The sequence below is a fragment of the Streptopelia decaocto genome (genome assembly GCF_964273445.1).
Source record: "Streptopelia decaocto genome assembly, chromosome: 23".
Taxonomy (NCBI): domain Eukaryota; kingdom Metazoa; phylum Chordata; class Aves; order Columbiformes; family Columbidae; genus Streptopelia; species Streptopelia decaocto.
In genome coordinates, this window is record NC_138678.1 from 2,063,495 (window position 1) to 2,091,449 (window position 27,955).

General features: G+C 57.8%; 4 protein-coding genes across 8 annotated transcripts; 2 read left to right on the top strand and 2 right to left on the bottom strand.

The window, feature by feature from the left end:
• Nucleotides 1-332: 332 nt before the first annotated feature.
• Nucleotides 333-1,954, top strand: TMEM54 (transmembrane protein 54; the record flags this gene model as incomplete). The annotated part of the gene is made up of 6 exons (XM_082071554.1): nt 333-378; nt 465-658; nt 1,103-1,162; nt 1,331-1,519; nt 1,599-1,733; nt 1,862-1,954. 6 exons carry the CDS (start codon nt 333-335, stop codon nt 1,952-1,954), a joined length of 717 nt encoding a protein of 238 aa, XP_081927680.1.
• HPCA (hippocalcin) lies at nt 1,946-4,297 on the bottom strand. Its single transcript, XM_082071538.1, has 3 exons — nt 3,572-4,297; nt 3,083-3,188; nt 1,946-2,845 (listed from the first exon to the last, which is right to left on the bottom strand). Exons 1-3 carry the CDS (start codon nt 3,947-3,949, stop codon nt 2,748-2,750), a joined length of 582 nt encoding a protein of 193 aa, XP_081927664.1. The 5' UTR covers nt 3,950-4,297; the 3' UTR covers nt 1,946-2,747.
• An 8,166-nt stretch (nt 4,298-12,463) lies between these two features.
• FNDC5 (fibronectin type III domain containing 5) lies at nt 12,464-26,587 on the top strand. Of its 2 annotated transcripts, none has more exons than XM_082071467.1 (6): nt 12,464-12,702; nt 20,469-20,584; nt 20,889-21,087; nt 21,974-22,066; nt 24,015-24,148; nt 24,875-26,587. In XM_082071467.1, exons 1-6 carry the CDS (start codon nt 12,624-12,626, stop codon nt 24,914-24,916), a joined length of 663 nt encoding a protein of 220 aa, XP_081927593.1. In that variant the 5' UTR covers nt 12,464-12,623; the 3' UTR covers nt 24,917-26,587. The 2 variants fall into 2 exon arrangements, with proteins under 2 accessions (XP_081927593.1, XP_081927592.1); XM_082071466.1 differs by having other exon boundaries at nt 12,468-12,702; nt 20,448-20,584.
• Nucleotides 14,975-20,138, bottom strand: LOC309449336 (uncharacterized protein). 4 transcript variants are annotated; one of them, XM_082071383.1, is made up of 6 exons: nt 20,072-20,138; nt 19,870-19,966; nt 19,409-19,529; nt 17,493-17,680; nt 17,186-17,336; nt 14,975-15,031 (listed from the first exon to the last, which is right to left on the bottom strand). In XM_082071383.1, the coding sequence occupies exons 1-5, from the start codon at nt 20,103-20,105 to the stop codon at nt 17,219-17,221; spliced, it is 558 nt and encodes a 185-aa protein (XP_081927509.1). In that variant the 5' UTR covers nt 20,106-20,138; the 3' UTR covers nt 14,975-15,031; nt 17,186-17,218. The 4 variants fall into 4 exon arrangements, 3 of the variants coding, with proteins under 3 accessions (XP_081927509.1, XP_081927508.1, XP_081927507.1); XM_082071382.1 differs by lacking the exon at nt 14,975-15,031 and adding an exon at nt 16,121-17,047; XM_082071381.1 differs by lacking the exon at nt 14,975-15,031 and adding an exon at nt 16,121-17,050.
• Nucleotides 26,588-27,955: the final 1,368 nt, after the last annotated feature.

The following is a 27,955-nucleotide window of genomic DNA, read 5'->3' on the forward strand; positions in this document are numbered from 1 at the left end:
GGGTGAGGATGGGGCTGGGCTGAGCGCCGGGTGACACGGTGACATGGGCGCGTGGGGACGGCGGCCTCAGGGTGCGTCCCAGCGGGGGAACAGCCCGGCGGTGCTGAAACCCAGCACTGGAGCTATCGTTTCAGGGCAGCTGCTCTCCCCAGAGCCTCCTCATGGCTCTGGGAGCCCCAGCCCTTCCTGTCCCCAGCGGGGATGCCTGTCCCCACAGCTGCTGGCCTGTGCCACCAGCCCAGCGCCAGGAGAGCCGGCTGGAGCAGTGGTTTGCATACCTGGGCTGCTGGCGGCTGCCACCACATCACCTCCTGCCTTGTTCTCCCGCCAGCATGGCGTACATCCTCTGGGGCTGTCCCCAAATGTCCCATGCCTGTGGTGCAAGGGTGGGAGGGACGACTCGGTGCTGGTCACCCCACACCGTGCAGCCTCCTTGCCCAGCCCTCCTCTCCCCTCTGCCCCAGGGCACCTCGATCCCAGCAGCCACCAAAGGGTCCTCATGAAGACGGGGCTCATCCTCCTCATCATCGGGCACCTCAACTTCATCACCAGCGCCCTCGTCCATGGCACTGTCCTGCGCTTTGTGGTCAGCCCCCGGGATGCCACCTCCCTGCAGTTCGCCGTCGCCAACGCTGCCTCCGTCATCTCCGCGCTGCTGGTACCCCGGGGTGCAGGGAGGTGTGGGGGGGTGGATGTGGATGTGTATGTGTGTGAGGGGGGACAGGAGGTGAGATGCAGGAGGATGCAGGATGGATGCGGTGAGGATGCAGGGTGGGATGCAGGAGGGTGTGGGATGGATGTGATATGGATGCAGGGTGGGATGCAGGAGGGTGTGGGATGGATGTGATATGGATGCAGAGCAGGATGCAGGATAGACTCTGCTCCATCTCCCCTGCTCTAAATAAGCCTTTCTAGCACAAAACCGGGAGGGTTAAATGTGCAGGGACTTGCTCCTGAGTGGAGGCCGGGGGAAAGGAAGCACTGCCCCCCACAATGCTGAACTGGTGGGACGAGCTTTCAGGGACAGTGCCAGCAGGGAAGGGGGACTGATGGCCCCAGAGTGGGCACCATGCATCTCTGACATCTCTGCATTTCCTCGCAGACCATCTCCTGTGGAATTGCTGCCCTTATGCTGTCCCGCTACCTTGGCCCTGCTGCCCTTGTAAGTGCCCCCGGCCCCTCACCCAGCGCCCAGCAGGCTGTGACCACCCCATGGAACGTGCACAGCCACCGCGTCCCCTTGCTCGGGGACTGTCCCCAGGAGGGAGGCTGGGCGGGCGGCCATGCACAGCCCTGCTCTCCGCGCTGCCTCTTCTCTCCTCTCCTGCAGAAATGGGTGGTTTTCGCCCTGAGCGCCGGCAGCAGCCTGGGCTGCCTGTCCTGCCTGCTGGGGGTGGCTGCGTCCATCGGGCTGACGCTGCGCAGCCAGGGCCGGGCGCTGCTGTCCCCCTGCACCGTCGCCGATGTCACCCTCGCCCCCATCTCTCGCGATTGCCCCTTCGATCCCACCCGTGTCTATGTGAGTCCGCAGTGGGCTGTGGATCCCTGCACTGGAGATGGGGGAACACGCGGGAACGTGACGCCCTGTGTCCCTGCAGAGCTCCACGCTGTCCCTTTGGACCATCTCCCTCCTGCTCGACTTGATGGAGATCGTCTTCGGCATTCGCTGCCTCCTGCTCGCCCTCGACCTCCTCCGCCTCGGCCGCTGCTGCCGTGGGGTGCGCCAGAGGAAGGTGACTCCTGGTCCCCGGGCTCAGCACCGACCCGTGCGGGGCTGGGATGGACCCATCTGGGCTTGGGGGCTCCGGGCAGGGGTAGGAGTGACCGACCCGAAGCTCTCAGTGGTGTCTCTGGCTTGTAGGTCTCCTTGCAGGCAGCCCCAGAGCAGATCCCCGACCGCGGGCAGTGCCTGGGCCTGCTGAGGCTGGACAGCGTGGAAACCGCCTGGCTCTGAGCAGGTCCCCTGAAGTGACCCCGCGGATGTCCCTTGGCCCTGTCCCAGCACCCACACACCCTGTGACAGGACCCGGCTGCCCTCCAGCCCGGCTATCAGGCGGACTTGTCCCCTGGATGCCACCAGCCAAGACACATGAGCCCATCCCCACAGCCTCGCGCCACCGGGGTCTGCAGCGATGGGGACAACCAGGCTGGATCCAGATTGCAGGCAGAAACTTCCCCTCAACATCGATGGCCCCTTTCCCACCGCCGGCTGCACTGACACAAACTTTATTCTGCAGGTATTAAAAGACCAGAAGCGCATCCCGTCCCCGCACCCCCCACCCGTGTGCCGGCCGTGGGGCTGTGGGGAGGAGGCTGGCCTGGCCCGTGGCCATGTGTGCATGCGTGGGGGTGCTGGAGGGCCCCCAAGCCACCGGGTCATTGGCCCCTGGGCCATGTCCCCATGCCCACCGGAGATGCAGCTGTGGCTTGGTCACCAGCCTTTCCCACTGGGCTGGGTTGTCCCCCTGCTCCAAGCCCCTGGTGCAGGGGGGACCGTCCTCACTGGGGCAGCTGCTGCCTCATCCTCCCCCCAGTTAAGCCAGTGCAGGAGCCCTTGGCAATGGGGACCAGGCTCCCCATCATCCCAGCCTCGTCCAGGCTCCAGCTCTCTCCCCGTGCGGGGCTGTGGGGACACAGCGGTGGGGACCGTGAGGCCGGGCAGGTGACAGTGGCAGTGGCCATCTGCAGGGTCAGGGGATGGCGTGGGGCTGTGGGGGGCCGTGGGGAGCCGCAGGGGGCCGTGGGGCTCAGAGCTGAGCGGCACCGCTGGGGTCGCACTGCAGCAGGCGCACGATGGACGGGTCGCTCTTGGCACCTCTGATGAATTCCTCCAGCGAGAGCTTCCCTGCGGGGGGGACGCGGCTCAGCCTGGCACCCACCACCCCGTCCTGCCTGCACACACAGGACCAGCACATACTCCAAACATTCACCCCCCAGGATGAGCCCCCTGGGGCTGTAGGAGCCCCCTGAGCCCCCCCAGCCAACATGAGCCATTTAATCAGCACGCGTGCAGCTCCTTCTCAGCCCCCTGGATTTAGCCATGAGACCTTTCCCTTAATCCCCTCCAGCTCCTCTCATTTACCATCGTTATTAGTATCCATCTGTCGGAAGATTTTTTCCGTCCTTTTCTCCGGAGTCGATTCGTCTTCGGGCATGTTCATCACGGAGGAGACCATTTTGTAGATGGCCTGGGAGAGGGAGCCGGGGATGAGGGTGGGTGCAAGGTGCCATCGCCCACCCGTGACAGGGACAGAGCGCTGGGGTTTGCTGCCCTGGAGATGGGGATGGGCTTTACCAACCCCCCGTGTGATCAGCCTATGGGCAATGTTAGGTCCCAGCAGAGCCAGGGAGTGACAAAGGGATGTCCCCACAACAGGGATGCCCCGGGATAGACTAACTCCTGCAGCCGCAGAGCTCAGCGTGCAGCTCTCTGCAGACAGCAACAAGCTCCGTCCCGGGCGCTGTCAAGCCCTGTACCGCGGGTAACGCAGGGTGCACATCCCCAACCCATCCACATCCTGGAGGGGACAGCCAGGGTGACACACAGGAACACGGCGCGGGAGCCCGGTACCTGCACGATCTCCAGCATCTCCTCCCGGCTGATGTAGCCGTTGCCGTCCAGGTCGTACATGCTGAAGGCCCACATGAGCTTCTGCTCCAGCTTCCCGCGGGAGGTGACGCTCAGGGCGATGATGAACTCTCGGAAGTCGATGGTGCCGTCACCGTTGGTGTCGAAGGTGCGGAAGACGTGCTCGGCGAACTTGGAGGCGTCACCGTAGGGGAAGAAGTTGGCGTAGATCTTCTTGAACTCCTCCACGTTGAGGATGCCGGAGGGACAGTCCTTCAGGAAGCCCTTGTACCAGCCCTGCAGCTCCAGCTCGGAGAACTCGGTGTTTTCCCGCAGGTCCTGGAGCATCTCAGGGCGCAGTTTGCTGTTCTGCTTGCCCATGCTGCTGGGACACGCCGGGGGATGAGCGCTGCAGCGGGACGGGCGCCTGGCCCGGCTCGGGGGTCCCTCTGCGCTACAGGGGGAGAGAGGGATGGGGCAGCGCTCCCTGGCAGCCCCCGGACACCGATGCTGTCTCCTCCATCCCCGCTGTCCTCTCTGAGCCGTCAGGACCAGCTCCAGGGGCCACCCAGCACTGGGCAGCGCCGGCCCCCTCGTGTTTGCGTAATAAGCCGTTATAGCTCATTTGCATAATATATAGGCGATATATAGGTGGTATCAGCAGGGCAGAGCAGGCTGGAGGAGGGGAAGGGGCTCCTGGTCCAGCCCAGCTTCAGGGCTGGCTGGATTTAGGGCAGCTCCCTTGGAGGAGGGATATTTTTGGCTCCTCTGTTAATATTTGATGCCTCCGGCTGGCACTGGAGCCCCAGGGAGTGCCTGGGGCTGCGCGTCTCTGCTTGGGACCCCCACCCTGCTTCAGGGTGCCCACACCCCTGGGGAACCCAGCGCACCCCCATCCTGCCGGAGTCACCCCCCAGGCGTGCAGAGGGACGGGATGAGGTTGGGGTGGGTGTCCAGCACAAGCCACACACCCCAGATTCCCACACTGGGGGCTCTGAGGGGACCCTGACCCACTGTCCCCACCCCAGGCTGTGTTGTGACCCCTAGGGGAGGAGAGTTTGGCCCTGGGGGGCTTCATGGGCACATGGGGGGTTTCAGTGCTCGGACCACCCACTGTAGGGAAGGGACTCAGCACCCCCAAAACCTCCATCCTTTGGGATCACAGGGCAAATAGGACTCCCCAAGAAGAACAGCCCAGTGGGGCTGGACCCCCCAGTGTCTGTCCATCACCGCCCACCACAGCTCCATCTCCACTCCAGCAGCCCGGGGGAGGCTCTGCATTTCCCCACCCCACCTGAAGGTCCCAGCCAAAGCCCCCACAGGGCCAACATGTCCCCCAGCCCCCCCAGCTGGGGGCTGTGTCCCCTCCCCACCGCCCGGGGCAGCTCCCGCTGCTGGGAGGGGAACCCACGGGGGGCTCAGAACCCCGAGAGGTGTTTCCAAGGACCCCCCCAAAGTGGGCACCTCCAGAAGCGTGGTTGGGCACCCCCAGGGAAGGTGAGAAGGTGCTCCCGGATCGGGGAGGGCTACAGGGGATTCCCCCCAAACTGGGCACCCCCAGAGAAAGGGGGGTTTCCGAGGACACCCCCAAAGAAAGGTCCCCCAAGGGGGGTGGGTTACCAGACACCCCCAGAAAGCTGTGACAGGAGGGGGACACAGGGCACCCCTGGCGAGATGCGGCGGGGCGGGGGCGGCTCTGCAGCCGCCGGCGGGAAGGGACGTGCCCGGGGGCTGGGTCCGTGCCGGTGCCCCGGTCCCCCCGTCCCTCCGTGACCCCCGGTTCCCCCCCAGGGGTCCTCCCGTCCCCATCACCTCCTACCTGCCCGGGGACGAGCCGCCGCCGCCGCCGTGCGACACCGCAGCCCGGGAGCGGCCGCCGCTTGTGCCGGTTGTGCCGCCGCAGCGCCGGCCCGCGGGGGGGCACCGGGGGCACCGGCTCCGGGGGACACCGGCAGCAGCGCCCCCAGGAGCCCACACACACCCCGGGGCCCCCCGGGACAGCCGCACCCCCAGCTCCAGGGGCTCGGGGTGTAGCGCCTGGTCCCCCCGCAGCCGGGATGGGATGAGGGGGGACCCCTATTGCACCGGTAAGGGCTGGGGTGGCTCTGGGAGCACTGGGAGGTCTTGGGGCACTGGGGATACTGGGAATATTGGGTGGTCTTGGAGCACCAGGAGCAGTGGAAGCACTGGGGAGTACTGGAAGGTCTTGGAGCGCTGGGAATGCTGGCAGCACTGGGATCACTGGGAAGTGTTGGGGCACTGGGAACACTGGGATCATTGACAGGTCCTGGGGCACCAGGAACACTGGGAACACCAGGAGCACTGTGATCATTGGGAAGTCTTGAGGCACCAGGAGCACTGGGAGCACCAGGAGTGCCGAGAGCATTGGGAGATGTTGGGGCACTGGGAGCACCAGGAGCACTAGGAGGACTGGAAAGTGTTGGGGTACCAGGAGCACTGGGAGCATTGGAAAGTGTTGGGGTACCAGCAGCACTGGAAGCCCTGGGATAATTGATACTCTCTCCATGTGCCACCCCTGCCTGTCCCCATCCTGTCCCCTCAGAAAGAGCTGCTGCCCCAGGACATGGGCCAGGGGTTCCCCATAGAGACAGGGACCCCCCATGCATGTCTTGGGCATCCCCAGCTCCCGGGCACAGGCTCAGCCATCACCCTCCTCCTGTCCAAGCAGGTGCCAAGCCAGGCGTTTTGGGGCTGGAAGGCGACATTTTGGGTTGAATGTGCCCAGCACGCAGCCAGGGGCCAACGTGGTGTAGCATCCCAGCATCCTCACTTGTTCCAGGGGCTGGAGCAAAGCAGCTTTCAGCAGCACCGGGAAAAGGCCCCGGTGGAGACAGATGCTGGCTCTAAGGAGGTGCCATCACCAGCAGGTTTTCCTGTGCTCCTGCACCAGCTCCATCCGTTTGCAGAGCCCGGGATTGTTCAGCAACACCGTGGGGAGCAGATGGCAGGGGCAGATGGGAGGAAGAGGCACTCTCCTCCAAATTACACAAATAAACATGCATAAAGTGATTAAACCCACAGCCCCGTCACCAGCCTGGGGGGAACAGGGAAGAGGCAGAGGTGGCTGCTGAATGGGGAGCTGGAGGGAGGAGAACCACCTGAGACACCCAGGATGGGGCTAATTCACCCCAAAATCTGCTGGGCACTGAGTCCAGTGAGACAGAGGGGCTGCAGGTGCCCATCGAGGTAGACCTGGCAGCTCCAGACCTAAAACACCAACCTGAAGTGGGGCAGGACATGGGGACCAGCCCTGATAAAGTGGCCAAAATCCATGGGGACATTTTGAAACACCAATGGGCAGCACTTACCCAAACTGCTGCTGGGCTGGAAAAGGGACCTGGGGGGCCTGAGCTGAGCAGCTCCCCCAGGTGATCCCCCCTGAGGCTGGGGGGAAGAGTCAAGCCCCCAAGGTGGGGGTGCTGTTTCCCCTCCGATAATCTTCATATCTATTTTAATCCCCCTCCACATGAGTGACAGAGGGCACAAGTGACGCAGGCTGATTTGAAAGCATCCCATTTCCATCTCACCCCCGGCCCTAAACCCACCTAATCCCGCACGCTGGCAGGGATTGCAGGAGGGAGAAAGAGGATAATACGGGATGCGGGGGGCGCGGGCAGGGGCATGCTGTGCCATCAGACACTGAGTGACTTACAGGGTCCCTGGGGCTGGGGACAAAAGACCCCCAGCCCATCCCCTTTGGCTCCTCATCCCCTCCACCCTGAGCCCTGTGTGTTTTCAGCTCACAGTCCCCTCCATCGCCCCTTGTTCATTGCAGCGGTGCCGGGCTCATGCTCCCATCGGCTGTTTTGGGGGCTCAGCTGTGTCATAGGGGGTGTGGGACTGTCCCCTGGGGGTGCCGCAGCCCCAAAACAGGGAGCAGGGCTGGCTCAGGGTTGGATCCCACTGGGGAGACATGGGGTGCTGGTGATATCCTGGCTGGGAGATTTCCCTTCCTCTTCCTCCTCCTCCTTTCTCTTCCTTCTCATCCCCATCCTGGGGATTCCTGCAGGAATTTCCTGCGTTGTCATAGCAGCCGTGCAGCCCCCAAAGCTCCACACTGCAGCAGGGCAGGGTGGGAAGGGGACATCACCATGTCCCTGTGCCCGGTCGCAGGGCTGTGTGGCTCCCTGCCGTGCAGGACAGCCTGTGTTGGCTTTGGTGTGGCCCTGCCTGCTGTCCCCAAGCCATCAGGACTTGACAGTGCCCAGGGCCTGGCATATCATGGCAGAATATTCAGGGGTTTTGGAGATTTGGGCTCCAGCGTTGTCTGTCCCAGCCTGGCCCATCCCATGTGCCCATGGGGACATCTTCGCATGCTGAGGAGCCCAGACATGGCCAGGGTGGCTGTGGGTGCTGCAGAACTGTGCCCTAGGGAGGGTTAGTGCCCAGCAGACAAACAGGGACCATCCCCACAGCCTGCTGGGGCACTGGGGCGAGCTGGGAGGGGAGAGGGCAAAGCAAGAGGGGTTCAGCCCCCGGCTGGACCAGCAAACCCAACTGGGGTCTCCCCGATACCCTGCAGACCCCTCCCCGTGGGGCCACACTGAGCTTGCCCGTCCCCACGCCATGCACGGCCCCACGGAGGACACGGGGAAGGTAAGCGGAGCTGTGGCGGGGGCTGCGGGAATAGCCGTGGATTAGAAGCAAATGCCCAGATAATGAGGATCTTTGGTAAAAAAGCCCATTTGTATAATTTAAATCTCTAATAGGCTTCCTGGAATACAAAGCCCTTTGTGATGCCCGATCTCATCTGGATCAGGAGCTGCTCGCTCGCTAAATCTTGACTTAGCGCTGTGGGGGTGCAGGGACGTTTCGTAATGGGGTGGCTCCGTCCCACGTCCCCACGTCCCTGTGACACCCCCGCTGCCACGTACAGCTCACCTTGTGCAGGCAGCCAAGGTCGGGGCTCCTGGGGACACACGTCCTGGTCCCCGTGGGGCACACGGGTGTTGGCACCTGGACACGTGCGTTCAGCAGTACCGTGACACAGATCCGGGATGTATTTTGGGGCAGTTTGGGCACAAGTGTGTCCCCAGCTGTATCAATGCCCACGGGGGAGCTACAGCAGAGCTGGGAGGGGGGTGTCCTGTAGGCATCTTGGTGCCCAGTTTTATGGTTTGGGGCCACTGTCTCAGCTCTGCAGGTGCTGAGGGGCTGGGGGCTGCAGCTCGTCCCTGCTGTGTCCCACCATGGGGCTCAAGGGCTGTGGAGGTGACAGCGTCATCTCGGGGGGGACACGGCCCTGTTGCTGTAGGAATGGGTAGGACTGGGGGGTCTGGTGCTGGGGCAAGGGCCTTGGCCCTTTTTCCCCCACCCTGCCCAAGGATCAGAGAGGTTAAACACCATCACCACTGTCACCAGTGCCACCAGTGCCACCACCACGCACGAGCCCAGGGCTCCCTCTAATGGCATTTCATCCCGTCTCAACCGCGGGGGCCCGGGCGGGGCAACGGAACCGGGGCGGCGGGTTTTGAGGGTCCTGAGCGAGGGGTTTGGAGCCGGGGGGCTCTGAGCTGGGGGGGTTCCGAGCCGGGGGATCACACTCCTCCCGCGGCCACCCCGGCCGAACCCCAACCCCCGCGGGAGGACCCTGCGGGACGCGTCTGGCGTGGGGTTGGGGTGGGTGGGGGTCCCCTCCCGGGGGGCCCGTAGGGATTTGGGGGGGCAGGGGCTGTCTCGGCTGCGCCCCCGCCCCGGCGCTGCGCAGGGCCGGTCCCGCCGCGGGGTGGCAGCAGCTGGCGGCAGCGGCTTTCGGTAGCACCGGGCTGCGAGCAGCACCGGGCACCCCCGGCACCCCGACAGCACCCACCGCACCCCGACAGCACCCACCGCACCCTGACAGCACCCACCGCACCCCGACAGCACCCCCGGCACCCTGACAGCACCCACTGCACCCCGACAACACTCACCGCACCCCGACAGCACCCCCGGCACCCCGACAGCACCCACCGCACCCTGACAGCACCCCCGGCACCCCACAGTTCCCAATGAGCGGTGACAGATGCGCTGCTGGGTGATGTCTGATATGGAGCGCAGGCAATAGTTGGGGTGACCGAGCTGCTCCTGGGGCACAATTGCAGCTCTGGGGGGGGCAGGATCTCCTTGGGAGCAGCAGCACAAAGTCCCCTGGATCTGCCAATATCCCTCTGTCCCACAATTGTCCCCTGGAACCCCATGGCTGGGACTGTCCCTCTTGGGGACATCCAGAGCATCTCCACACACCACATCCATTTCCCTCACGGGCTGCACACGAGGGAGCTTGGGCCAAAAATGGACCTGCACAATGGTCCTACCCCACAGGGCTGATTTAGGGACAGTTTTGTGTGTCACGGGGACGTGGTTTTCGCACTTGGCTCCTGCCAGAGCCCACCCCGGTGTGTTTAGGGGAGGTGGGTTGGGGGGGGGACAGCTGGTGGCCTCCCAGGTGTCTGTCTGGTGATGCAAGAAGGAAGACGAGCGACTGGCGAGCCTTAAGTGCGTAATTAGAGCTGTGACTTAATTGGCACACTGGGGACGCGCGATGGGAGTTGTGTGACTCAAATAGTGATGTGCCGGTACGGGCTGGGGAGCTGGAGGAGGCTCCGCACTGCACAGGGAGGGAAGAGGAGCCCAGAGGAGACCGGGGGGGGCAGGACACCCCAAAAGGCCCCACTTGGTGGTGGGAAAGGAGAGGGGACAGGGGAACAAACACAGCAAGGGCCACCCCATGCACCCAGAGGCAGGTGGGACCTGAGGCACTGGAGGGGACCTGAGTGCAGTGGCAATGTCCCCAGGGAACCCGCAGAGGATGGCAGATGTCACACCGCTGGAAAAGTGTGAATGTTTCCTATTTGGAAAGGGCAAAAGAAAAAAACAAGGAATTATGATGTTAACTGTCTTCAGCCTCTGGAAAAATACTAGAACACATCAAAAACCCTCTTGTGGGAGCCTGAGAGGCAGCGGGATGATGGGGACAGTCCTCCTGCATCTGCCAGGAGCAACCAGGACAAAACACCCCATGTGCTGGGGTTTGCTGGGGGCACAGGATGGGGTCCGGCACCAGCAGCACCTCCCCGGGGCCGGCCGGGCAGCCTGGCTGGGGACTGATGGGTTTTGTGTGACAATCCCTCCATCTCGCGGCTGCCCGGGAGACTCGGGGCTCTCGGTACCGATGCAGGGAAACGCCGCTGCCGGTGGAATGGAGGCACATCCCGCTGTGACCTCGGCTTTGCGTTTCAGCAGCAGCTGGAGCCGGTTCGGCTGCGTCTGCCTTAGAGCTGAGGGCTCGTGGTCCCGCTCCGGGTGCACAGCCCAGCACCACACGCGATGGAGTCTCCTGCCCAGCCTCGTGCTCTGGCAAGCCCGGGGGATGCAGGAGCCTGGTCGGCAGCCACCTCTGCATGGCTGTGCCCAAATCCTGGCTCCATCGCTGGGTTTGGAGTGGGCACCGAGCTCAGCGCAGGCTGCTCCGGCTCCTGCTCCTCCCCAGCACCTTCTCTGCCGCTGAAGTGATGAAATTTTAATCTGCTGCCAGGCAGGAGATGAGAGGGAGGAACTGCAGGCGCTTCCCGGGAAGCAGCCACTGCAGCCGAGGGTCCCGGCACCGCGATGGGGTACGGAACATTCACAGCCCTGGCACTGCCACAGGCACCGTGCTGGGAACGATCATCTTAGGCTGAGCAAAGAGAGTGGTGGAACAGCACAAGGCCGGGATTGGGCAGGACAGGGTTGTCTCCTGGCTCTGGTGGAGGATTTTGGGGTCTCTCTTGGGTGATGGGTGCTTGTCGCTCCTCTGGGAAGGGGCTTCGGTTTGTGGGGAGACAGTGTGAGCTCTGGGGACCCCTCAGCTGGGGTGTCTCTCACTGTGATCCACAAGCTCAACTGCGGTCTCTGCATGGTCGGGGGGTCCCCAGCACCGCTACGGGAGGATGGGAAGGGGAAGGCGGCAGAGGCTGCCAGCGCTGAGCCCCTCGCACCGGATTCACTCCCCACTTCATCCAGCACAGCTCTGTTGATGCTTCTGGTGCAGAGCGGCAAGAAACCACCGGTCCATAAACCAAACCACAGGGACCAGGCTTGGCATGAGGACAACATTGATGTTCCCGGGAGCCCACGGGCCACACTGTGCTCCCTGGTAGGTGGCAGCAAATAAACACCCAGGACAGACAGATGCTGAGAGTGATGCCACCCAGACACACGGCCCAGAGCCCAGAGGGTGCTCCCAGATGGACCCATCTGGGACCTGTCATCCCTGCGGCCACCGCAGCTGGTGGGGCCACCACAGTCGGACTCTCACAGGGGCAGGACACGTCATGGTGGCCAGAGCAGCATGAGACCATCCAGCAACGTGCAGCTTGGCATCTGATTGCTGAGCTGGGGAAACGGTTTCTGGTCCCTTCAACCAGTTACCATAAATCAGAGAGCTGCCAGCTTAATTAACCCGGAGGCACGGCTAATTCCAGCTGCTCATCTAATCCTCATTACCACGGAATTTAGAGCCTGGCGACCGGCAGGGGCTGCGTGAAACCCCGGCGGTGAAATGTCACGGCTGCGGTGCAGGGGGGTCTGTCTCCCGTCCCCGGTGGAGCGGGGGTTCGTTGGGGAGCAGCCCCAGGGAGGGTTGGGCCGGCGGGGGCGGGAGGGGCGGGACGGGGAAACTGAGGCAGAGAGCGGGGCCGGGCTAAGGGGGGGCCCGATCCGCCCCCGTCCCGCCGCCCCCGGGGCCGGGGGAGGGACCGGAGCGGGGCTGCCCGGCGCTGCAGCGGGCGGAGCCGGGGCTCGGCGGGGCCGCGCCCGCCCCCGCCTCCCGGCCGAGCCCAGCCGTACCGAACCGAACCTAACCGAGCCGAGCCGAGCCGGCCGCTCCCGGGCGGTGCTGAGCGCAGCCCAGCCGTGCCCAGTCCAGCCGCACCGGGCGGTACCGGGCGGTACCGGGCCCCGGCGCTCTCCACGGTGCTGAACGGAGCCGCCGCGCCCGCAGGACGCGCCGCCGGCGGGGCCCGGTACCGCCCGGCCCGGAGCGGCTCGGCCCGGCGCGGCGCGGCGGCGGCGGGGGATGGAGCCGTTCCTGGGCTGCACCGGCGCCGCGCTCCTGCTCTGCCTCAGCTACGCCGGTCTGCGCCCGGTGGAGGCAGGTAAGGGCCGCCGGGCCCCGGGAGGGGCTGCCCGGGTTCGGGGGGAGGTTCGGCGGGGGGAGTCCCCCCGGTGCTCACGGGTGGGAGCAGCGGGGGCAGCGCGGGAGCTGCACCGAGGGGCCGGAGTTCGGTGGGATCACTGGCGGGAGTTTGTCGGTAATTGGGTTTGGGAGAGATGGGGGACTCCAGGCACACAGCCCCTGGGCACCGGTGTCGGGAAGAGCCGAGCTCTGGTCCCCACTGGTGCCCCAGTGTGGGTGCGCACAGCTGGCTCTGGGGACAGCGGGTCACAGAAATGTGGGGTGAACACAGGGGCTCGGGGAGAGTGAACAGAGACCCTCACCCAGCACTGGGCACAGGGAGGCAAAGGCTCTGCCGCCCCTGAGCAGCAGCACCGGGTCGTGTCACAGAGCTGAACTAGAGCAGAGGAGGCAGGAACAGATCAGCTCTGCCAACACCACAGCACGGCAGCCCTGGCAACCCCCTCCCCAAATCCCGCTCACCCCAGGCTGCCCAGGGCCCAGCCAGGCACTGCCCTGGGAGCTCCCGAGGAAGCATCAGTGCCGTGGAGGAACCTCCTCTCCTGGGGCACAGAGCATCCCCGCCACATCAGACCAGGCCCCTTCGAGCTGTGTGGGTACTCTGAAGCGGGGGATCTTTTGGGAAAGCAAGGTCCCCACGAGCTAGTTCTAATTTTGGCGTGAGCAGGACGTGCTCAGGCCCATTCTTGTCCCCTGCATCGGCCGGGCTGAGCGCGGGTGCCACGTCCGGGCAGGTGCTAGTGGGTGCTCCCCAGCCCAAGCCAGAAGCCCTTTCTGGCTGTCTCCCTCACTGGCTGCAAGATGTTGGTGGAACAGCTGCTTTGATCTGCAAAACGCTGATTGCCAGAATATCTTGCATTCCAGGAGGCTGGGGATGACTATTAGGGATGCAGAGATCCAGGGAGTGGAAATTCCTGCACTGGATCCAGCCCGAGGAGTTGCTGGAGTTACATTTGCCCTTGTCCTGCCCGCGGCGGGGCTGCTGCAACCCCCCGAATGCCTTCGGCTCCGCCACACGCGTCCTTGGCCAGACACCGGTGCTCTGAAGTTGCCTTTTCACGACTGGCAGACCCCGGGGAGATTAATGAAACATTCCCAAAGGGAGGGAGTGATGGGGAAAACACCACGGCAACAATGCAGGCGTCTGCGATTGTAACAGCCCTCCCGATTTTCTGTAAACTGGGCCACTTCCCCTGCTCTTCCTTATCCTTGAATCACCTCAGCCAGTGTCTGAGAGTAAACATGGAGCTGTGTCCCTGCCCGTAGCCGCCTCTGCTGCTGTCTCACAGGCAGCGTTTCTGTGCCGTAAGGTGTCGGTGCCACGGCAGGAGCCGGGCAGCTCTGAAACACAAATATCTGTCCCGGCTCGTGGCTACGGCGTGTGATGGGGAGGCAGGAGACTCGGTTCTGGGCTCTGAGGGAGCTGTGTGACCTTGGTGCTGTGCCACGTTCCCCCACTGTCCCCTCTCTCTGTGGTCTCTGTCCCCACGGGTTGTGATGTGCCGTCCCCGCGCTCCAGCGAGGAGGAGAACTTGTGCTGTCTCCTGTTTTTCGGAGAGGGAAAAGAGGACTGAGGGGATGGAGTGATCTTCCCAAGGTCACACAGAGGTAGCGGCAGCATCGCCACCAGCTCTGTGTCCCCGGTCCTACCCGACGATGTGGCCACGAGGCCACCATGGCAGGTGAGCCAAGAGTCACTGGAAAAGTCCATGGAGATGAAACTGTCCCCAGCAGGGTCAGGCAGGGCTGGAGGCTCGGCCATCCCTGCCCTTTGTGCCCAGAGTTCATGCAGGTGGGTTTAAAATCATGCCCGTTGTGAAAGGTTAAAGCTGCTGCCCCCAGTGCAGGTTCCCCCGCTGGCAAAGCACCGACCCTGCTCTGAAAGGGGGTTTGGCCAGCCAGGACCAGTTTTTGGCAAGCTGATGCCATGCTTAGCAAGGAGGGGATGCAGGACCAGGACAAGGTGAGGAATCACCTCCCCATGAACGCTCCGAAGCCCTCAGCACCCCACCAGCGCCATGCGGGTGAAGCTCGGCACGCGTGAGAAAGCAGCGATCGGTCTGACAGATATTTGGAGACGGCAAAGCAACCCGCTCCGGCCCCTTCCCATCCCACGGAGATTCCTGGGCAGCTGACGGATGGCGTAAGCACTTTATTGATTCCTGCATCCAGCGTAGGAGAGATTTAATTGAAATGTGGAGGTTTCTAACCTCGGTGTCAGCCTCTCAGCAGGGAGGTTGCTGTGCGAAGCAGCCAAGGTTGTGCCATCCGTTTCCAAACGCTCTCTCCTGCTGGGAACATACATGTGGAAATCGGAGATCCCTCCCGGATAGGGACACGTTCGCACACGTTAACCATGGCAGGATCCAAAAGCAGCCTCACAGAGCGGTACCCGCGTACTGGTACTGAACACGGCCTCATCCTTCTGGCATTTCTTGTTAAATAAACCCCTCCTGGTTTATATAGTACCCAGAGGCCAAATTAAGGCCTGACTCAAGGATAAGTCAGTTAAAAGCAGGGATGTACTGAGCACTACAGCATGTAAATCTTTATGTGTGCAGTAAAAATCAGGGTCGGGAGCAGGCAGCAAAGTCCCAGGGGACCTCTGGGTACCGGCGCTCAGCAGCCGGCCGAGAAACCCGCGCGCTTGCTCACCCTCTCTGCTGCCGACACATTTCTCTCTTATTTCTCTCGTATTAAATACCCGTGGGCTGTGAAGAGCTGGAAAAGACCGTAGGACCCAGTTGTCCCCAGATATTTGGGTCCTGGATAGAACACACCACAGCAACGACTCTGCTCTGGGTTAGCGGTGTTAAAGCCCAAGTCCCAGTGTTGTTGAGAGCCGAGCGAATCCTGCCTGATTTTGGGACACAGAGAGCCCGAGGTTTGGCAGCACAGGACATTCCTCAGAGTAAAATCCCCTTCCTATGGCGCTGAGGAATTCCTGGACACAGCGAGCGTCTCTGTGCTCCCTGACAAGGCTCCATCCTCCCCGCCACCAATTCCAGCGGGATGTTTGGGCACCTGCTGCCTGGGGAATCGGCAATAGGGGTGGGGGGTACGAGGTGACGGCCTATTAATAACCCATTTGTACAGGAGAGTGGGCGGTCAGCAGGAAATAATTGCCTCCTTCCCCGACTGCAGAACTACCCGTTGGTCTTTCAGCTCTTTGAAATCCTCGGAGCTCAGCGCACGGCGCCGTTTCCACGCGGCGGGAGCCAGGGAGGCAGCGGGTCCTGCTCCCTCCCACTCCCCCACGGGTTCCCTTCATTAAAACCCTCAGGGGAGCTGAACACAGCGTCCTACGTCCCCCAGAAAAGTGAGAAGCAATTATATCCACTGACAGGAGCCACGCTGGGAGAGCAAAGAAAGGCTCGGCGAGGCAGGGGAAGCAGGGAGTTTTGTACCCGCGCTGTAGCAGCGAACAACCCACGGGACCCACGGGCTGCTCCTTCCCCTCGCAGGTCAGGTCCTTCCATCTCCTGCATCGGCAGGGAAGGTTGCGGTGCAGGAACAAAGCACACTGCGATTTCAGGCTGGTATTCGCCCTTTCCCGCAGGAAAGGGCAGAAGGACGCAACTCGGAGCCCCACGGGCGCTTTGCCGCACTCGCTGGGCCACATCCTGGGGCTCTGAAGCAGCTGAGCCCTTCGCAGCAGCAAAGGAGAGGAGCAAAGTGAACTGGGAAATGCTGTGACCACAGCAGAGCTTTGCCCATGTAGGAAAAACCTGCGTTTCACACCAAGTGGCTGGAGTTTGCAGGACAGTTGAATTCGGAAGAAGATCTGGGGGGAGGTTGGGTAGATAAATCCAGGAATTGGCCCTAATTCCAAGCCTGTGCCCTGGGCACAGGGCTCGGCTGGCAGAGGTGACCCCCAAGGGTGCGATATGTCACAATTTCTACCTTTTACTTCAAGCAACGATTCCCTGGTAGGTTGTGCGGCTAAAGGCAGTGAGTCGGCTCTAACCCAAGCCCAGCCACGAGAGCTCATGGCAGAAGGTGCAAATTGAGAGTGGCTTCAAAAGAGAGACACGACAGGAGGGACAGGGACTGTGGCAGAGGAGCCAGGAGCTCAGAGCTTCTCCCAGTGATGTCTCTGTGGCCTGGGTACCTCCCCGGCTGACATCCTGGTGTCTCAGACACCCCTTGTCTCACCCCACCTCCCTCCGACCATAGACGATAGCAATGGTGGGATGGAGACAAACCTTCTCCCCTCTCGTTTTCCCTCCCTGTCCCATCCGTTCTCCAATGGTGAAGTCAACACAAGGGGCAGGCGGGTGGTTTCCTCTTCCTCAAGCCAGCAGCTGCTGTGTCAATAACGGAAACAGGAGGAATCAGCCCACGAGCTGTAAAGTGTGGGGTTTTTTTTTCCTTTCTCTCTCAAATAAAAGTCCATTAATAACCAGCAAAGTGTTTAATGAGAGGCTAGAAGGAGTTCTCACCGTTGAGAGGGGATTAAGGGTAATCTCCATCGCTCAGGTCTTGCTGTGCGGAGGCGGTTCCGACCCGTTCTTCCCAAAAGGCCCAGGAGCGTGGCAGGGCTGGGACACAGTCCTGGGGACACGGGATGACAATTCACCTGCTGGAGGGTCCCTGTGGGAAGGAAACAAGACACGGTTTAAGCACCATCAGTTTTGAAGCAGCCATTCCCATTTAAAAAGAACATGATTTCATCTTAATTAATCCAGGCTTCCCCTTAAAGAGGGGGCTGCAACTTCTGCTGACAGGAGAACGAGAGCATCTTCTCACCCGAGCGCACAGCTCCAGTTCAGATTTGCCCAAACAGATCCTCTGCCAGTTTGCAACGTGTGATATTCTTCTTTTTCCGGCAGGCACTGCAGCCTCTGCGCTGGGATGCAGCTGAACTGCCAAAGCAGAAACCTCGCACCATATGGGCCCTTATAGACCAGACAGGGGCTGCGCTGCGCTTGGTGTCTCTGCAGTAAACACACATGGGGAGAGCTTGATGCATAGCGTGTTCCCCGCTATTTCGTGGGGAAGGAACAGCCCCCCAGGCCATCCCATACTCTGTGCCCCCTGCCAAAACACCAGCGGCTCCCTTGGCTGCCACAGGCACACAAGGAAAGTTTCCAAGAGTTGTAAATGACTCTAGAAGGAACCAAATGCTTGGATTTGGCACCTCAAGGCCCTGATAGAGACACTGACCCCCTGCAGTCAGCTGGAAAACAGAAATTACATCTTTTCCACCCGACCTCAGCCGGGCTGGTGCTACAAAGAGCCGCAATCGGCCCCGGGAGCCCAAAGCAGCGTGGAATATCTTGGAACAGTGATTAGTTTTTTAGAAAGTCATGATCTCATCATGCATCTCCCACGAGTGAGGAGAAAAGCATCCTCACGGATTGAAATTTTGCTTCCAAATTATTCATTCAGCTCTGGGAGCAGGAAACTCATTTTCCTGGCTTTGTATTTCCATTGAACGCTGCGCTTAACTCTCTTTTCATATCACTTTTATTCTGGTTTGACACCACTGATTTATGTGTAGCTTCTCCTAATCTTTGGCAGTGAAAGGAAAGGCACGCTCGGATCTGCTGTCCTAGATTTCATTCTATTATCTGCTGAATTCAACCGCCCCGTCTCCCTCTCAGATATTACTACGGAGGGGGTTTTCTAGAGTGCTCTGGACCATCCCCACCAGCTGATTTCTCCCCTGCCTACACTCCCAGTTCTGCTTTGCAAGCTCCAAGCCCTGGGGTGCAGTTTCACCGAGTGCTTCCCTTCTGCCTCGCAGCCCTTCGCCCCCTCTCCCCAACTTCCAGAGAAGCTGTTTGCTCTTCTTCTCCAGCTCTGCCAGGTCTGTCCAACTCCCCCACATTTTAGGTCATCAGGAAACTTAAGACACTTCTTGTGCTTGTGCCTCCCTCAAGGTCACAAATTCAAAGGGGACACGGGGTGTACTGTACGTTCTCTTTGCCCAACACAACGCTTCTTCCCTGATACTCTGTCCCTGGGGGGTTAATTCATCTCTTTTCAAAGGTCTCCTCAACCTAAGCTGGGTGGTAGCTCCTAAAAAAAAATAGCTCCTAAAAATATCCAGGAAAGACAAGGATGCCGGGATTTAACTGTACAGCTGTACTTTGAGAAGGGCGAAGTGCCCGGCTGCAGCTGGAGACTGTTTTGTCTCCCATCTCTCGACTCCGTCATGTCCTCCGTATGTTCTAGCAAATTCATCAGACATGACTCACAGACCTTCCCCGTCCGCATTCCCGTCTGCTGACCGTCCCTTCCTAAAATTAGAGCCGGCTCTGGTTGGCACATGGGTTCGGTCACGGGGGAGGTGAGGAGCTGCAGACCCACGTCCCTTCCTTGTGTCACAGCAGGGAGCTGAGTCCAAGTGTCCAGGCTTGGGGGATGATCCATGTCCCCTCCTCAGCTTGTCCTTGGCCCTGCTGCTGCAGCCGAGGGTCAGGACGATACATGTTTCCGTTCTCTGAGAGCTGGCTGGAGACCATGGAGGTCATGGAGATCATGGAGGTCATGGAGATCATGGAGGTCTTGGTCAAAACCAACTTGATCATCTACTGCAGAGAGGAGGGACATGTCCCCTTGTGAAATCCTGGAGACCACAGTCACCTGCTGCTCCTCCTTCCGAGTCCCAAATTCACATGAATGTAGCCACGCACCTTTTTGCTCACTGAAGGACTCACCAGAATCAGTCCGGGTCCCAGCGCCTTGTCTGGAGATGCTGTTCCCGGGGGTCTCACTGGTGGGTTGGGGTCTCCCTGCTGTGAGGAAGGGGAGCTTGGAAAGCTGGACTCTGGGTGTTGTCTGGAGAGGAGAGAAAGGAATAAGGTCATTGTTCTGTGGAGGGGAGGTCAGCACTGACCTTCAGCCGGGGAATTTTGCACTCCCGTTATTTCCTCTGTTCCCAGGGGAACATTCACCGGGAGTGAAGTCAGTCGTCAGGAGACACTGACACTACCGCTAGAATATTTTCAGCCACATTCAGGCGGCTGGGACTGCCTATAAATCCAACAAGTGTTACTGGAGACGTGCACACATGCATCCTTCTTGTTCCGCTGACCTTGGCCCCAGAAGGGCAGCGTTGTGCAATGGTTACAAAGCAATACAAGTATTATTCTTTGATGAGAATAAAAAATATGACTACGGCTTTCCTGGCTTGCACTTTCCACATCCCAGTGGTCCATCGGTGCCGCTGCAGCAGGTTCTGCCTGTTGGCTGTGAGCGGAGGGTTGCTGCATGTCCTGCGACCATCGGAGAGACAGCAAAACACAGATCAAAACATTTCTGTTGGACTAACAGGGAAAAGCAAAAGAAACACTCCCATTTACTACTCCCGAATTTCAAACCTTCAGAGTGCTCAGCAAAGCATTCAGTTTTCATACTCGCAAGGCAGATTTTGTATTTCCTCCCAGCTGTCGCTGTCAAACTGTAATAGGAAACAACAGAGAGGACGTGGTACGTGGCTGGGAGGGTTGAGATGAATGAGCTACTGGGGGTCTGCTGTGTCGCCAAAATAAAGTCTTTTCAAGGGCCAGATATTTCACGCAACTCTCATTCTCAGCAGAGATCTCTTAGAACCTCACCGGTAATTGAGACATGGGGTACATGCGATTTCCAGGTCCCGTTCCCAGTTCAACATAGAGAAAGGACCATGAGCGAGGTCCTTCCCAGTCCCTCCCTCGCCCCTGCTCTGGCTCCTGCTGTGACTCTGCCCCCGTACAGGCTCTGCTCTCCCTCCTGCAGACAGCCCGTCGGCTCCCGTCAATGTCACAGTCAAACACCTGAAAGCCAACTCGGCCGTTGTGACTTGGGACGTTCTGGAAGATGAAGTTGTCATCGGATTTGCCATTTCCCAACAGGTACGGTGCTTACAGTTACCCAGTTTCCACCAGGTCCATCTTCACCCCAGGTCCCTTCAGTTTCCAAATTCTCTTGCTGCAGTTTAAGCCCATTCCTTCTCGTCCTGTCCCTCGTGGCCTGCGAGGGGACTCGGCTTCCCATCCTCTTTGCAGCAGCTCTTCACATTTTGGGAGCTGCAGAGGGGAAAGGGTTTGATGGTCCCCACGTCCGTGGTGGGCAGGGCAGGAAGAAGTGGTCTTAGATGCTGGCAGCGCACACGAGAGGCCTCTCCACCACTCTGTGCTCTCCTCTCTCGGCTTCCAGAAGAAGGACGTGCGGATGCTGCGCTTCATCCAGGAGGTGAACACCACCACCCGCTCCTGTGCCCTCTGGGACCTAGAGGAGGACACTGAGTACATTGTGCATGTCCAGGCCATCAGCATCCAAGGCCAGAGCCCTGCCAGTGAGCCAGTCCTCTTCAAGACCCCCAGGGAAGCTGAGAAACTAGCCTCTAAAAATAAAGGCAAGTGTGGGTGAGTTCCTATGTGGCCCCTGGGACACCCAAGGAGAGGAAAGCAGGGCGCTGTGCAATGAGAATCACAGGGTTGAAGGCACACAGGGCTCAGTGTCCATCTCACATGAAGGCAGCTCCTTCACTTGTTCCTCTTAAGCCAAACCAGACTGTTGATGGCTTCCTGTCAGCAAGAATTGTGCTATTAAAGGGCTGGGGAGCTCTGGAATATGAAGGGTTACTGCCCGGCTACCGAGAGCCCAGCCTGTTGCAGGGGTTTTGGCCATGGTTCCTCGGATGTTACAAGTTCTTGACTCCTTCTGCTAAAATGATTTGGTGTCTGTAAATACTGAGTTGCTGCTCACCTGAAAGCACTAAGAGGAGCAGAGCTTCCCTCCCCAGAGGCCTGAACTGTAATCTTCTTAGTGCTTTGCAGCTGAGGAGGTGCATTACGCCCTGCAAAAAGGTTCTACTCGTTTCCAAATCCCAGGGCTCCACTGAAAAATATGATGCCAGGCTCCAGGATCCCGAGCTGGGAGAGGAACTGCCAAAGCATATGAGGCTTTTTGAGGCACTAACAGAGCGCAGAGACAGGGCAGACGGAGCTGCCACGGGCCCAGATGATGTGGATTGACCCTGTGGCAGCTCCTCTGCTGCGAGCACTCAGATCCCATCCTGCTCCCTCGCCCCTTCTGCAGGTTTCCAGGGGCAGATGCTGCAGAGCAGCTGATGCTCCCTGAGTTCAAGGTGTAGCTCTTGCGACTGACGGGTGAGGACTCTCCTGGTAGCTCTGAGCCCGACACGCTGACGATTCGAGTCGAGGGCGCCGTTAACCCGGTGTCTGGCGCAGCCCGAGCCGCGCGGTTGGGTTTCACGATCTCTCTTTCCCCTTGCGCAGATGAGGTGACGATGAAGGAGATGGCGAAGCAAAACCAACAGCTGCGAGCGGGGGAAATTCTCATCATTGTTGTGGTGTTGTTTATGTGGGCAGGTCAGTTCCATCTTTCTGTCGAAAGCGTGTAACACCCCCGGGCCCGCTGGCGGGCTTGGTTTGCGTGGGTAATCACATCACACGTGAAAAAACACCTTTCCTCCCACCTCAGCTCCCTCTGCGGCCTCATAACCTGGGAAGTGCCAAAAGCAGGTGAATTGTGGTCTGATCCAGTCCAGCCCAAAGTACATAATGGACTCGATGAGCCAATTGCCTAATTCACCATGGCTAATTGTGTAATGGCGATTTTTCCAGAATGCACCGATGATAATGCCCTCAGCCAGCCAACGGGATGACTTGAGCCCTTCAAACGATACAGGTCACTGTAATTATCCGGCTATTATACGACTCCAACTTTCACGCAAAATGGAAATTTAAAAGTTTTGCTCTCAACACCCACTATCATATATGTACTAAAATCCACATCAAAATCAATTAAATAATGAATGCATTAAAAGGATGAATGGCCCCACACATCAAAACACCGATAAACCCAGATCCTTTCAACATCCACCATTAAAACAAAAAGAATAGTATTTAATAGGAAGAAGAGGGACATGAGCAGAAACACATCAACCAAAAGGCTTCCAAAACCTCTAGTCCATGATCTTTTCAGCATTTATGTCAAGTTTAAGCTGTGCACATTCAAATTTAAATTCCCTGCAAGTAAAAACGATCATGAATAATCACATGAAGTGACTGAACAACTGATTCATCTCCCACTGTAGTACAATATAAAACTCAGAACGTTTGAACAAAGAATTTGCTAATACCACAATTTCCCTTCTAGACAAATGACTTATGTGTAAAAAGGAAAGTAGGTGGGGGAAATTCACTGTACATCTACCAGGTTCTTTGCAAAGTCTCAATATACAAAACCCCCTTTCCAGCCCTTAACTTGGCCACAAACTGAATATACGACGATGTTTTAGGAAGTGTGAACTGGAACGGGTCTGTGCGAAGGGCTCTGAGCTGTGACGAGCCCCAAGCTCTCATGCTCTTGGTCTTTCTGGTGTTGTTCATGGCGCTTTGCTTCAGTTTTACCGTCAGAAATCACAGGAGGTGTGACTGTGGCAGATGTCGGCCTGTTCTCCTGGGATCAGCCATTTGTTCGCATATGCGAGAAAGAATTTGGTCCACCGCGTTTATCAGTAACACCTGGGGGCAGCCGCCATAACAACACTTTGCTCTATAAAGCAGTTTGTGATGATCTGGTGAAAGATTCGCTTACGTTTTATTACAAGGAGAGACGGAATATGTTTCAGTGAGGGAGAAGCAGCATCTGCCTGGGTCCGCTCAACCTCTGCGCCTGGAATCCGCAGGCAGAGAAGCGATTTGGTCAAAATGTCACACAAAGGTTTCTGAGAAACACATTTGCAGTCTCCTCCCGTGTCACGGCTGCCCCTGCTTTGCTCTTCATGTGCCTGCGCGTGTGGGAGGGAGGAAATTTCCACCGGCCGGTTTTGCTGCCGTCACTGTTGCATATTTGCAGATGTTGTCCTGCTGCTCAGGAGGCCCCAGTTCGTATCGCACGCAGGCAGGTGCGGTACCGGCCGCTCCACCCGCTCAGCTCCCGCTCTTCACCCAGAGGAGAAAGATCAGACAACACGTTTTCACTCACCAGAAATCCCAGGAGCTCCCGAGTTTGCAAAGCAAAGGTCCCATTTAACCGCACAGTCAGTGCTAAACACTTGTCCCATTTAATGACAGGAAAGTTGGAATATCATTAATTTTCTGTCCTTCTGTCTAACTAGCTTAGCACAGAATTAGGCATTGAGAAGGAAACAGACGGAGGGCTGTGTTAGAAAAGGATCCATAGGAGCAATTGTGAACGCTGCTGAGATCTCCAGCAGCAGGCACAGCCGGCTGGCAAACAAGGGATCTCTGGTCTTTGCAGGCTCGGGGGGCTGAGCTCATTTGTGTGATCGCTAATGCTTTTTCCTGTTAGGGGTGATCGCCCTGTTTTGCAGACAGTACGATATCATCAAAGATAACGAGCCAAATAACAGCAAGGAGAAAGTCAAGAGCGCCTCGGAGAACAGCACTCCCGAGCACCAGAGCGGAGGGCTCCTCCGCAGCAAGGTGAGACCTGCTACAAACCAGCGTCCAGCTAAATTACCCCCAAATCAGCCTCTGTTAAGCATCCTCACGCCAGCCGGGATGCAGAAAGGAAACACCCCCTGCCACCCACGCACACCACGGCTGCATCAGTGGTCCAAGCTTCCCAGGCGCAGCAGGACAGCAGCACTTCTCTCTCACCTCTGGGTTAGCCCGCACGTCCATTGGTAAAACAGGTTTTAACCCACAGTTCTGAAATATCTGAACACGTCTGGGAGAAAAATGCACAGAGCGATGCTGCAGTCCCTGAGCTGCTTGGGTCCTTCCCCCTATACATCATAAAGGGGATATTACTCCTGCAATTAACAGAAGAGCTGATGAGCAGTAGCGTGGTCGGTAATAAACACAACATTAAAGATATCCATATCCATAATGTTAGCAGACTCCTGCCTATAATTCATACCAACTTAATTCCATTAACTTCCTTGTGTTTCTATTCACAACTTGCACTCTGGCACATCACCACTTCATATTTACTTATTAAATATTTGAAATAGTCCACTAATTTAGAAGCAGACAGGGATGAACCATATAACCCTAACACCTCAACTCAGCCCTTTCTCATTATCCTGACAGGATGGGAACAAGAACTTTCACAGACTAGAAAAGTGAGCAGCGCACTACACTGATGTGTTTTTCTTCCCTCTCCAGTGATTCCTATAAATCCCTTCTTCCTTTCTTCTCTTCTAGTTTCCAAAAAACAAGCCCTCGGTGAATATCATCGAAGCGTGACAGCCTGCCAGCTGATTGATGGACTCCATTCCTCACTCCCACTTTCTGCCTCTGAGCCTCGATGACGAGGGAGGTGAAATATTGTTTGAAAAGAGACATAGTGATTGTCACTTCCTGGCATACACCTCCTTGTCTGTGTTCAGCAAAACATCTGGCCAGAAAGAAGAATCCTGAAAAAAAAAAACCCCAAACAAACCATTAAGATGGAAAAGCATCAGCGAGGCGGCTGCTGTCGGTGATCGTGAATCACCTGGGCTGGAGTAACTTCTCACACACTGCTCTCCACCCTCACACTCCGTCTTCTGGAACAATTTTCCCATCTTTGGAAAGGTACAAGGTTTTGTTGTATCTTTATTTTGTCTCACTGTCACTACACCCTGACAGTATTAAGGTGAGCTCAGGCATCAGTCACTGTCACTCCTCTCCGAGCAAGAAAGGAGGAAAACTCATCGCAGACACAACTAGCGACCAGATTTTGGCTGTTGTGTGCCCTCGGCTTGCTTTGTCCCATTGATGTGTCTTGTGTAACACGTCTGGTAGGTGGGTTTTTCAAAGGAAACACAAAAGCATACTCCGGTTTCCACTCCCACCGCGAGAACTGCTCTGGTTGCTCCCCGCTGAGGCTGCAGCACGTTTGCGTCTCTGGTCCCACATTGGTGCTCTTCAGCTCAAATATCGGGGCACACCAAACCCCGAGGCACAGAACAACATGAGGGGCCACCAGAAGCCGTTATTTAGCTTCCAGGAGAAATTCAGCCATTTTCTTCATGGTATTTTCAGCTGGGCCTTGAGTCCACCACCAGTGTGATCAAAGGTCTGTGAAAATGTAGCCAGTCAGCAAAAAAAAAGAAAACACTCCTGATACCGGTTGCTATGCAAGGTCTCCAGCAGCGACAGCTGTTTATTGCAAAAGGCTCTTGCCTAAGGGACCTTTTTCTGAGGGCTTAAGTTCTTAAATTGCTTCTTTTAGTGGGGTTCCTGTGCGAAGGTCTGGTTCTCCTTACACGTCCTGTCCGCGCTATTTTTGTGACGTTGCAATGCTGGGTATGAGCGGGAGGCAGCTCTCGTGAAAAGGACGAGGATGAACGGGAAAGGGCTGGGTTCTCCCCTCTCTTAAGTGCTTGAAGTTCGTAAGCTGGCGGGATCCCTGGGATCGCTGGTGCTCTGGAAGCTGGTAGATGCGAGTCCATCACAAAGCAAATGATTCACTCCTTGTAGTGTGCCATGGGGTATCTGTATTTATTTAATTACTCCACAAGACCACTCCATATGCACTAGGGGATGAGGCGAGATCCTACTCGTTCCATCCAACACCAAGAGAGGTTGGCCTGAGCAGGGTTTGAATCTCGTTACAACAAACCTGGTTTAAAAGTCCCTCCAGAGAAACAGGCTGATAGTAACAGAGTTCAGCCATCTCTCCCCTTCCACTGTCACCAGCCTTTCCAAAATAACCGATTTGGGAGAAGGGCGCTAGGAATGTGCTTGCAGATGTGTTGGTGGACAAGCAAGGGCTCCCTCGGGCCGGTTTCAGAAGGTGGGCCAACCCCAGAGGTCTCCTCGGTGGATCCTTTGCCAGAACATACTCCTCCATCACCAAGAGGGAGAGGTCAACATCTCTGATACAGACAGAGCAATAAACATTTTATAATGTACAATAAAAGATTAAAGGCATATCTTGTGTCCTTGTAACGTCTGAGTTTAGTAATATCTCATCTGTTTTGAGCAGAACACACACAGAACAGGGGAACTTCCTCTGGATTTCTCAGGGTCTGTAGCATTAAGCGTTTTCTCAATATCTGAGTGCAGAAAGCCAGAAAGGTTCAGAGTTCACTCTGGACGCAGCATGAGGGGGAAAAGGAAAGACAAACCAAACCAACTTGCAACATAAATAGCACTACAGCCATACCTAGCAAGGTCCTTCAGACATGCCTGTTATCTCCCAAGAATGAAGCGGCATTTGGAATCCATACCCCTATAAAGGGAGGGAGATTTAGGACAGATGGTACAGCAGCACGTGCAAAACGAGAAGGGAGATGCTCTCTCGTAATCCCAGCGCAGACAGCCAAGCAAGCACCCTCCCCCGCTTCTTTTCTTTACAGTAACTCGTTCTCTAGTGACAGGTTTAAACTATTTCTTTGCTAACAGATATGTGCACACTCCTTGTTTGGCAGCAAAGAATGAAAATGTAAAGCGTCAGTGTTGGCGCAGAGTTAAGTATTCACACCGTAATGTGGCAGAAGGTAAAAGGGTTATCATTATGCTCCATAACTGCAGGCTTTAAAAGTCAGGTAGTAATGCTCGTAGTGAGAAGAAAAATGTGGGCTGGCAGCAGCTCAACTCGTGAGAGAGAGCCATCCAACTCAAGTGACTCTCTTAAAGGAAATGCTTTCAGCAATGAGGAATTGAAGTGATGCAATAAGTCCACACTTTAGGAAAAGGTGTTTCCCATTACAGGAGGAGAAAGTTACTTAAGATCCTGCTTTTCTGAGGGTCATAACCATCAAAGCTTTAAGTGCTCTTTCAGTAGCAATGTCTGCTGTAACCTGGGAGAGTCAGGCACCACTAAAGCTCCAGGCCGGTGTGACTTCAGGCCTAAGCTCAGCTTTAGAAAAGACAACTCATTCTCATCAATAGTTGCCAAGAGATACCCCGAGGTGGTTTATAGTCAAAAAGGGAAGAGATCAAGAAAAAAAAAAGACAAGATAGTGCTGAGGAAAGTCATGTAGGGCCACAAGGATGCAACCTCAAAGCTCCCCACATTTCCCCGCGTGCTTTGGCCTGCATGCTGATTTTGAGTGGGTGTTGGAAGCAGGAGCCAGGAAAGGGAGGTTTCAATAAATATTAAGAAGCAGTGAGTAGGAGCGGGCTGGCACGCCAGGGAGCCCTGCAAGAACTGATTCCCCGCTGAATTCAACAGCAAACGGTTCTCCAGCTGCCTCTGCCCCTGAGGACTAATCCCATTGATTTCCATGAATCAACTGAGCAGAGACCGTGGGCACAAAACGGAGCAAGGAGCTGAAAACAGAACCCTTTGCCAAC